Below are 11,701 nucleotides of genomic sequence, written 5' to 3' on the forward strand. Positions count from 1 at the left end.
GCTGTTTGTACTAGTCCGGACTGATGCCGATTTATAGTGCTAGCTCACTGAGATACCATGCCGCAGTTTAACATGAATACCCCACTCAGACACAGTATACCGACTCCGAGCCGACCAGTCCTTGTTTTAGCCCCTTAATGCCGAGCGCCAGACAGGGTAACAACAAGTACCATCTTTTAACGTCTTTTGGTATGACGCGACCGGGGATCGAACCCCGAACCTTCCGCTCTCCCGGCGGACGCTCTGCCACTAGACTACGGAGGCGGTCCGTTGTAATATGTGTGAACATATTCAAGTATTGACTGGAGCTTTCTTTTTGAAACCCGTGAAGGTCCGGGTTAGAAGCGGTCTTCAGCATACCATGGTTTTGTAGTAAGAGGCGACAAATTCGTCAATGTCAATCACTGGACTGTCTGGTGCAGACTCGATTATTTACAGATGCAGATGGAATACTGCTGAGAGCGGCGTTAAACAAACAAAAATAACAAAACTTTGTTTATGAATAATATGCATTAAATATCCCCAATCACGTGCGATGATTATTTTTTTCTCTTCGACAGATGTCATTCAGAAATTTAACAATTTATCACTTTTTCTTATCAAGTATGTCTTAGTATCCCATGTCTGTTATGAGAAGAACGTCGTTTCAACATACAATAACTATGAACCGACATATGTTATCAATCCTACGTAGCATTAAGATTAACACGGCTGTGTCAGCGATTGACGTCTTCAACATCTCACGTCGTAGTACTGTTGGTATGTATCTCCTTGTTATCTGAAGTAAAACATAGCGAGTCTGTTGATGAGGGTACTGCCGGGAGGAACGTGTTCAGCGTCCCTGCATCTCGTGTTCGGTACACGTGGTTGCTCTCATACTTGTCTCTTGTACAGCGTAAAAACTAGCTAAGCTAATCTACAATCTCAGCCCGTGTCGCCTCTCATATATCATATGTTTTCCCGCCGGGCGTACTTTACGTGGAGGCCTACCCTCTGTCTGATTTTGCGGTTCGGTTATAGCTCTGCAACATGATGTGGTGTATACAAGTGTTGCTGCTCGTGTCCGCTGTCTCAATGGGGTCGGCGGAGGTTTTCTCCGATGACCAGGCGAGTAAGGTGGCAATGTTTGTGGAAGAGGTCATGCGGTGTAGACAGGTCCCCGGGCTGACCCTGGCTGTTGTGAAGGGGGGTGAGACGTGGACACGGGGGTTCGGACAGGCGGACATAGAACAGGGAGTGAACGTCACCAAGGATACTTTGTTTGGAATTGGATCTGTGACCAAGGCTTTCACGAGTACCCTCCTGGCCATGATGTTGGATGAAAGTAATGGAAGGTATGTCATAAATACACATAAATGATACATTCTACCGATTCCTCAACTAGCAACTCTATGACACTATTTCTAGATGAGTGAATATATAGGCACGAATACAATAACCTCATAATAAACCTATATCAAATGCTATGTGGTGCGATGTTACGTCGCGTGGTTTTGAATCCTTGATTCGCATCTGGTTTGTCAACACCAGATACCTGCTCTCGTGGGTTTAAAACTTACGCGGTTAACCTATATTAGTTTGGGCTTCCTTTCCTAACGCTGACACGCCTCGACTGGTTTAAATTTATTAGACAGTTATACCTCCTCTAAGAATCTTGCAATTCGGTTGGTTATTCCTTACCGCGTGACGAAATCATGTGACGACACTCGTAACACGTGACTAAATCATGTGACGACACTGACCTTGAATATTGACTCGTCACATGATCATTATTAACCTGTCACGTAATGAATACTGACTCGCCTGTTAGAAAACAAAATTGCGTCTGATACTAACATTTCACGATTTGCAGCTATGTTACTGTAATGAAACAGAGGTTGGTTTAAAGCCTTCATAAACTTCAAACGTGAATTTCGGTAAGACAAAAGGAATACTTACTCTTGACGAGATCAGTATGCGAAAACAAAGACCCGAGGACCCGACCCTGAAGAGATCCGGTCAGACCACCGAAGAGGTCTGGTCACCGGGTCCTTGGTTTCACATATTGATCTTGGACCGCCTCCGTGGTCTAGTGGTAGAGCGTCCGCCCGGAGAGCGGAAGGTCCGGGGTTCGATCCCCGGCCGCGTCATACAAAAAGACGTTAAAAGATGGTACTTGTTGTTACCCTGTCTGGCGCTCGGCCTTAAGGGGCTAAAACAAGGACTGGTCGGCTCGGAGTCAGTATACTGTGTCTGAGTGGGGTATTCATGTTAAACTGCGGCATGGGATCTCAGTGAGCTAGCACTATAAATCGGCATCAGTCCGGACCAGTACAAGCAGCTACACACACACATACACGTGCATGCACGTCGCTATATAAGTGCAATAATCTTGGACGCGACGTTAAACCCAATTTCACCTCACCATATTGATCTTGTCAAGAGTAATCATTTGTATATAATTGTCCAAAAATGGATTTAAAACCAGGTCACTCTCTTTCTCACAGTAGATGGTCATGGTCTCGTTTATCAAAGGTGTTTGTTTCCTCTACTTCACATTAACAATGTTCCACTGAACAATAATTACATAATGGATGGTTTGTATGAAGTACTATGTATACTCTAGCATCAACAACACAGCAGGGATAAAGCCAGCACTTCACCCGATACTAGAGTGATTGAATATTTAACGCCCTACAGGAAATAGTTTAGGCATGAAACGACCTGTGCCATTTAAAATTTCATTGGAAACTTTTAGTTTTGGTTAATAATGTGTATAGTATGATAGCGTACCTTGTGTATAAGAATGACTACAGAACGACTAGAAGTTATCAAGTTATACAAACTTCAGGATATCCAAATCAAATTGATTTTGTTATAAGATCATTGCGTTATTGAGTATTCTGCAGTAATTGAATGTTGATGAAAAATGAATTGTCTCGAATATAGATTCAAAACTATTTTACACGTTTTTGTAAAGGTATATTTCAGAATGGCACCCAATGTTTTGTGTTTTTATCTTACAGGCATATGTTCATGTTTATATCAGTCCTATACCTATCCACCCTCACGCATGAAAATGTATACATACAACGATTTGGGTCTCTGCAATTTACATCATTAATTTATATACAGTGACGAATAGTCGAAATGTGATGAGTATGAGTGAGTGTACCTAGTTTCCCTTGTATATTGTTGTTGCTATTCGTGTATATTACTGTTACAGTTTAACATGGACGTCAAAGGTAAAGGACGTATTGGGTCCAGACTTTGCATTTGTGGACAAGGAGAGAACAAAGGAGACTACTCTGAGGGATCTTTTGACCCACCGCACAGGGCTACATCCATCGGTCTTGCCCCTGTTTGCTGGATTGGACCCCAACTTGACGAGAACTGATTTTGCCAAGTGAATATATATTATGATTTTACACGCCAGAGTATTTAGTTTTGAGGGTATCCTGCTCTGTCATCTAGGTCGCCACAATTCGGCGGCAGAGTTGTCTACCGTCAGGACACCTGGTGTCATCACTGATTTTCAGTAATCAATTCATAAAAAAAATTCACAGCAATTCGACTCTTTGCGCCAATCTGTTTCGGCAAGTTTTCAAGACATGGTGGTTTTTTTGCATTGACATGTTATATTTATACTTGCCAGTGTCCTCTGAAGAAGAGGGGTAGAAAAGGTCTTCAGCACCCATGCTTGCCGTAAAAGGCGACTATGCTTGTCGTAAGAGGCGACTAACGGGATCTGGTGGTCGCTGACTTGGTTGATATGCATGTCATCGATCCCAACTGCGTGGATCGATGCTAATGATGTCAATGACTGGATTGTCTGGACTCGATTCTTTACAGACCGCCGTCAAATAGCTGGGATATTGCTGAGTGCGGCGTTAAACAACAAACCAACCAACCAACAGTGTCCTCTGAACGTTTTTTCGAATCAAATATTCGTCCCGATTGGGATGCTTGGTTTATCAGCACCATACTTGTGCTTGTGGGTTTCACAACCTGTGTCACTTTGGACTTTATTCCCACACCCCACGGCCAAGTCAACGAGCCTTTCAAACCGATCAGTTTAGTCAGAAACAAACAAGTGTTGAATGCTGTCCTGGGATTCGCACGGGGTTAAACGAGTATACTACACACGCTTAGAAGGTTTCCCGTTATATTGACTTGGGGTAATATGAGGGACTTGCAACATGATTGTTGGTGAATGTTTCCACAACATGCAAAATAGTGGTGAACGTTACAAGAATTGAACACTGAAACTCATGGTGACAACAGGACCCACATGCACAAAACGATCTTAGCGCTAGGACTACCGTAAGCCTATGCTAAAGTATGGGAGTTGCTATCAACTAAGCGCTAAGATGGCTTTGTGCAAGTGGGCCCAGGTGTTCGCGACAATCATCTCCTGAACTCCCGGTAATATTGATTACTCTTGGCAAGGTCATGCTCATTATGCGTACAAAGGATTTCGGAAGTGGTCTGTCCGACCCAAGACCGCAGTCATCGTGTACTTGTTAACGCATTATGGTTTGCCAAGCGTATATTAACATATCATATACCCATAATTACCCCACACTGTAACACAGCGACGAATGAACTATTGGTGTTTATGCTACTACTGTTCTTTTACGCAGGCGTTTCCGCTTTCTTCCGGAAGTTAAACCATCCCGTGACGCCTACCAGTACAATAACTGGGTGTACGAGCTGCTCGGCCATATTGTGGAAGTGTTGTCAGGGGAATCCTACGAAGTCACTCTGGAGAAACGAATCTTCAAGCCACTGGGGATGAACCAGTCACGTGTCCTGGGAAAGACGATAACTACAAATGCAACAGGAATGGCAAAACCCTACTTTGACGTGGAGAACGAGCTCATATTAACGGATCCCTCCATTTACGAGTGAGATAAACCATCACTTTTGCTTAATAATTAATTTGTACAATTGAAAAACATACCACTTGTTTTCAGCTTATGCAGATTGTTAAGAATGTCAGGTGGTAGGTATTCATGTATCTACGTTTGCTGTTTATCACATTGAGATCAGCCAGTTATCAAAAATATCAATGAAACTTATATTATATTGCCTGATTACTGTTGTAAGCAATGATTCATAATTATTGATAACTGCGAAGTAACTGCGGTATAGTGAGGGAGTGAATGTTGTTTTAAGCCACATTCTTCACCATTCCAACAATTTCTAGCCGACCTGTACATAATCGAATAATCTAGGCGAAACAATTCAGTGATTGATAGCATGAACAACAATCCGCATTATTATCCTCTTACCACAACAATAGGGCAGGTTCAGGCGATGGAAATATTGAGAATTAGTAACATTTTGTATCTGCTGATCTTGATTCTACGCAGCATACATCCAGGAGAGGCCGCGGGTGCTATTGCGTCTTCAGCAGAGGACATGGCTAAATGGATGCACTTCCTGCTGAGGCAAGGGGTGACAGCGGACAACGTCACACTGGTCAAATCTAAAACATTTGCGGAGGTCTTTAAATCTCACGAGAGTATTCCTACCAGTCACTCCTTGTCAAAGCCAAAGTATCCCGTGGTGAACTTGCAGTATGGCTATGGCTATGCATGGTTCATATCGACATATAAAGGTAAGACACAATCCAAACTTAATGGCATGCATAAAAGAGCGATGTACGCTGCAATGAGCAATATTCAAGTCATAAAACTGCGGAAGACATAAAACTGGATGTTACTATTGCATTCACAACAGGAAGCACAAATGGGTGTTTGGTGTGGCTACCACATTTTCTTTGATAAAATTTAATAATTTCATTTAATATGATGAAAATGACAACCATATTAAAATCAGATATGAGTTCTCAGCTAATCAAATATCCGAGGTCATGCCATTGCAAGTCACGTTAGATCGAACAATGATCGACCAAAATCACCAAATAGAAAGCAGTTTTCGCGAATTTACGGTACTGGTTTCAAACTTGTGACTTCCTTTCCAAACTACGCTTTGGACATATTTTCACTTCAGTTTTGAAAAAGATGGTCGAGGTTGTATGGCAGTACCTCCCACGGTCTATAGAAAGTCTAAATGTTTATGCCTTAAGGCGGGCTATGATTTTGATGGAATCAGTCAAAGTGTCCGTAATTGTTGTTCGGAACGCTCCGTGTTAGGCTTTTCGAAGTTTGGAAGACTTATATTCCGACTGTCACTTTCTAAATCTGGTAAGCAACCATCTGATTGGTTGTATGAGAGCTTGTTCTGACGTGAACCGTGATGAGGTGAGGTGAAAAGGGGTTTAACGCCGCGTCCACGATTATTGCACTTATATAGCGACGTGCTTGTACGTGTGTGTGTTTGTGTCGCTGCTTGTACTAGTCCGGACTGATGCCGATTTATAGTGCTAGCTCACTGAGATACCATGCCGCAGTTTAACATAAATACCCCACTCGGACACAGTATCCTGACCCCAAGCCGACCAGTTCTTGTTTTAGCCCCTTAATGCCATTTGCCAGACAGGGTAACAACAAGTACCATCTTTTAACGTCTTTTCGTATGACGCGGCCGGGGATCGAACCCCTGACCTTCCGCTCTCCGGGCGGACGCTCTACCACTAGACCACGGAGGTAGTCTGAACCGTGATGAGGATGCCCCCATATCTTTTGATAAAGAAGAGAGAATGGTAATGGTGCTATATATGCACTGTTACGATATTTTTAGTGTACAACGTGTTACAGTTCATGTCACGTAAGGTCTTTGGTTTAAGTTAGGATAAATACACTGGTGAACAAACACACGCTTTACCAAAATACAAACTAATTAGAATCTGGATTCGAAGACGAAATGATGTTCTCAAATCATGAACACCAATCTTAAAAATGCGTGAAAGACGTGTACATGTGAAACTGTTAACTCTTGATTTAGTTCACTGAAGTGAACCTTAGCCAGACACTTTGGTTGCACTCGTGCAACAATCACGTGGTTGTCAGTGGAGTGTCTGAGGACAGTCACGTGACACATCACATATTATTGGTGCATATTATTGTATCCCGTATAGGGTAAATCGATGATGATTGTGTCAATCACTGGATTCACTGGTCCAGACTCGATTGTTCTCACAGTGTCATCATATAGCGAGTATTTCTGAGCGAGGCGTTAAACAACAAGGAAACAAACCTGTCTATCGTCGCCGGGAAGAGCGCACGGCTCGTTGATGTATCCAAAAAACATTTGGATTGGTTGGTTTGTTTGTTGTTTAACGCCGCACTCAGCAATATTCCAGCTATATGACGCCGGTCTGTGAATAATCGAGTCTGGACCAGACAATCCAGTGATTAATATCATGAGCATCGATCCACGCAATTGGGATCGATGACATGCATCAACCAAGTCAGCGAGCCTGACCACCCGATCCCGTTAGTCGCCTTTTACGACAAGCATAGTCGCCATTTACGGCAAGCATGGGTTGCTGAAGACCTATTCTACCCCGGGTTTTTCACGGGTCAGACACATTTGGAAGCGGCAGGGTAATTGTATTGACAGGGATTTGTGATCGACGGACCTTGCTGTGTTATACGCTAATCTTACAACACAACGTTACATCGACGAGTTATTGCGTCCAGCTGTGGTTCCTTACCTACAACAGAACCTACGGATCTTGTTTCAACATGACAACGCAAGACACGGCGCGTATCAAGCGTCATTCTTGTGCAGGTCAATAATGTCAAGGGGCGGTCGGGTAGCCTTGTGGTTAAAGCGTTCGCTCGTCACGCCGAAGACACGGATTCGATTCCCGACATGGGTACAATGTGTGAAGTTCATTTCTGGTGTCCCCCGCCATGATATTGCTGGAATATTGCTACAAGTGGCGTAAAACAATACTCACTCCATAATGAGTGCCTTGGACAGCTCGCTCTCCTGACATGTCGCCAATTAAACACATCTGGGACCACCTTGTTCGTCATATTATAACACGGCCTACTCAATACAGACACTCAGGGAAAAACGACGACGAATACTCTCACTCCTGGTTGTCCTCGAAGATCCTGTATTTTCTCAGCGAGTGCATTTTCAATCTGTTCCATTGCTGTGTATTTGCTACCTTTGGAATATCTTCTTGTCTATTTTTTTGGTAAAGACTGATACATACGTATAAAGCGTTTTCTTTCGTCGAAGTATTTAAGTTTTACTTCCTAATATATTTCAACCAAAAATGTCCTTTCACATGTTCTTGTATCACTGTAGAGTATCACCATGACATTAGATATAATTATATTATATAATACACAACCGTCTTTCGCGAACACCTGGTGTAATCACTGATTTTTAGTTATCCATTCATATAACTTCACCACAAGTTTGTTCAAGTTGAGCAACGCACGTTAAAATCATACACGATGTAAGTGATGTGTTCATAAATGAATTTAGATTTCACATTATTAAAGTATTTAATGTTCTACTGTATTTTTCAGGATATAAACAGTTCATGCACACCGGAGGCTTCTATTCTTACATAACCTACCTTGAACTTTACCCCGACTTGGAGTTTGGAATCTTTGTAAGTGCCAATGGACCGGGGACAGCGGATGAGGGAATTGCAGAAAATATTATCTCATTCTATATTTCCGATATTTTGATCGGTGATCAGCCTTGGCTAAATTCAACCACGGCCTGCACATTCCCTTTGCCATGGGACAAGGCGCCACAAAGCGGCCAAAATAATTCCGACGTCACGAACGCTGAAGTGGAATGCCTTGATTGTTATGTTGGCAAATATGGACACTATTTGTTTGGTGACCTTGATGTTAAGCTGGGGTCGGGGTCGTCATTGGAACTTCACTACAACAGGTTACAGGGTTCTCTCAATGCCACAGTGGATAAAAGTACATTTAAATTGGATGTATTGGGTTCCTTTAGGTTTCTCTCTCGGCCAGGTAATGCTACCGTACTTGTAAAAGCACACTTCCATGGGTTAAACAAAGGAAAGTATTCACAAATTGACCTCAGTCTCCCCCACAAGTTGACATTTAACAGAGCTATCAGCTTTTATGACAAAAACATATACACAAGTACCAAAACTGAAACAAATGGGCAGACTGTAAAGGAGTTTAGCAATCTTCTGATGGTGTTCGCAGCATTTTGTGCAGTCTTGTTTAAGTGGTAGGGACTGTGTAAAGTTCTACCTGGACAAAGAGGATTTTTCATGATAAATATCGGTAACTCCTTCCATTAAATAGTTTAATCAATTGTGTTCATATCTGGAGAAATACCGATGAAAAGATATACTTAACGTTATTTTGTATGATGTAAAAAAAGATTTGTTTTCTAAAATGTTACAATTTGGAGGGTTGTTTTCAATAATTGAAATAACTAGTAATGAAATGTAATATTTTGTTTCTACTTTACAAGCTGATTGTTGCTGTGTCCTCTATTGAAATGTAGGCACAATCTATTGAAATGTAGGCTCAATCTATTGAAATGTAGGCACAATCTATTGAAATAGATTAAACTGCTAAATTGTATGGTTTAGTAAAATGACAAATGACCAAATTCAGTTTTACATTTTGAAAGCACTTTCAGCACAGAATGGCATTGTCTCCAATACCTGGGGCCTGGGCCTGATGTGACTGGTTATATAATGCTTCAGGCAAAACTGTATATGTGTATACATGTATGTCATTTGACCGCCGAACACAAACTCGTAAACTTTTGTTTGCTTCAGCACTGATCCCCTTTACTGACATTGCTGTCTACACAAAGCAAGTGTATGTACATTGTGATCACACAAATGGCTTATTCTTACAAAATGTTGAATAAAATGCAACACTTATTAAGTCAACTTCACATTCACGAAGGAAATGTTTTGAGACCGTGATATATTGAGACGATGTTTTTCAGATATGATGCAAACATTAATGTTCATCTGATCTGATTGCAGTCTTGTTTACCATGTGTTAAACAGAACCTAGTCTTTATTTTTTACGTATTTGGCCTTATTATTTCATATGAGCTTTGGTAGGTTAAATATCAGGACGCATTTGAAACTCAGGTACTTTGAATAACTTGTCAAGGCCTTGTAGAGAACGCTGTTGTAATTTGGAGTATCCCGTACATATATGTTTGATAAGCAGTCGGGCACGATATTGGTTAAGGTTTTGTCGTAACTCAGTGAACTCCAACTGAAGTGACAAAGTGAATCGGTAACTTGATACTATTAATATAGTTATTTGTCTTTGTGCTGGGGCGATAGTCCCGGGGAGACGTTCGTAAATAAATTACTTGTTTCTTGTGAATTGTTCAACGCCGCACCCAGCAATAGTTAAGATATATTTCGGCGGTGTATGAATAATCTGGGTTTGATATGATGAACGATCTATGCCGTCGTGGTATGATGGCACGCAGTCCTGGTATGATGGCACGCAGTCGTGGTATGTCGGAACGCAGTCGTGTTATGATGATATGCAGTCGTGGTATGTGGCACGTAGTCGTCGTATGATGGCACGCAGTCGTGGTATGATGGCACGCAGTCGTGGTATGATGGCATGCAGTCGTGGTATGATGGCATGCAGTCGTGGTATGATGGCACGCAGTCGTGGTATGGTGGCACGGAGTCGTGGTATGACGGCACGCAGTCGTGGTATGGTGGCACGGAGTCGTGGTATGGTGGCACAGAGTCGTGGTATGACGGCACGCAGTCGTGGTATGGTGGCACGGAGTCGTGGTATGATGGCACGCAGTCATGGTATGGTGGCACAGAGTCGTGGTATGGTGGCACGCCGTCGTGGTATTGTGGCACGCCGTCGTGGTATTTTGGCCTCCTGAGTCTGACCACTCGATCCATTAAGTCGCCTCATCCGACAAGCATAGGTTGCTGAGGATCTTGGAACCACCATGGACTCCCTAGGTAGCCGTACATGTAGGTAGCAATATTCAATAAATGTATACATATGTTAAGTATATGATGATTGTTTTAATAAACAGAGTTTAACTATGACTGGTTTTGATGTTCTGTCTGATACATACCTCGACTCAGATTGTACAGGGTATATATTGATCGTGGGTTATTTAACGCTGCACTCTGCAATATTCCAGCTATATGAGCTCTGTTAATAATCGAGTCCGGACCAGACAATCCAGTGATTAATATCATGAGCATCGATCCACGCAACTGGGATACAATGACATGCATCAACCAAGTCAGCGAGCCTGACCACCCGATCCCATGAGTCGCCTCTTACGATAAATATAGTCGCCTTTTACGGCACGCATGGGTTGCTGAAGACCTATTCTAACCACGATCTTCACGGGTTAGTATGCTATAGTGGGGGATTGTGATGGTTGTATTGTGATTGTGGTGTATTCCTGGCATAATAGAATGATGATTGTGGGTTGGAACCCCAGAGGTGCCCTGATTTGTCTGCACCATGTCCGTGTTTGACTGCTGATGGGGATCTCCATGACCTGCATCACTTCAGGCTTCCATCCAACATCAAGTTGGCCCTCGCTGATATAGCCGAGATACTGTTCAAAGTGGCATCGTTAAACCCATCTCACTCACTCGTGTTGTACATGGAGTATGAACCTTGCGTAATTCCTTATAATAATCGCGATATCTGTGTCAAATACGATATCAAATAAGGATTCAACAATATAAGAGATCCAAAAACTTGTAGTACATGCATCCCTTGTTTCTAATAATTCATAGCTATTGAAGTATCATAAATATATTTCAAAT

At 42.3% G+C, this 11,701-nt stretch overlaps 1 protein-coding gene across 1 annotated transcript; it reads left to right on the forward strand.

Annotated features, from left to right (window-relative positions):
- The first annotated feature begins 812 nt into the window (after window positions 1-812).
- Window positions 813-10,949, forward strand: LOC124143665 (penicillin-binding protein 4-like). Its single transcript, XM_046512692.2, has 5 exons — window positions 813-1,334; window positions 3,206-3,385; window positions 4,623-4,886; window positions 5,355-5,602; window positions 8,439-10,949. Exons 1-5 carry the CDS (start codon window positions 1,030-1,032, stop codon window positions 9,128-9,130), a joined length of 1,689 nt encoding a protein of 562 aa, XP_046368648.2. The 5' UTR covers window positions 813-1,029; the 3' UTR covers window positions 9,131-10,949.
- Window positions 10,950-11,701: the final 752 nt, after the last annotated feature.

The sequence above is a fragment of the Haliotis rufescens genome, unplaced genomic scaffold (assembly GCF_023055435.1).
Source record: "Haliotis rufescens isolate VD_foot unplaced genomic scaffold, xgHalRufe1.0.p SCAF_7, whole genome shotgun sequence".
Classification (NCBI taxonomy): domain Eukaryota; kingdom Metazoa; phylum Mollusca; class Gastropoda; order Lepetellida; family Haliotidae; genus Haliotis; species Haliotis rufescens.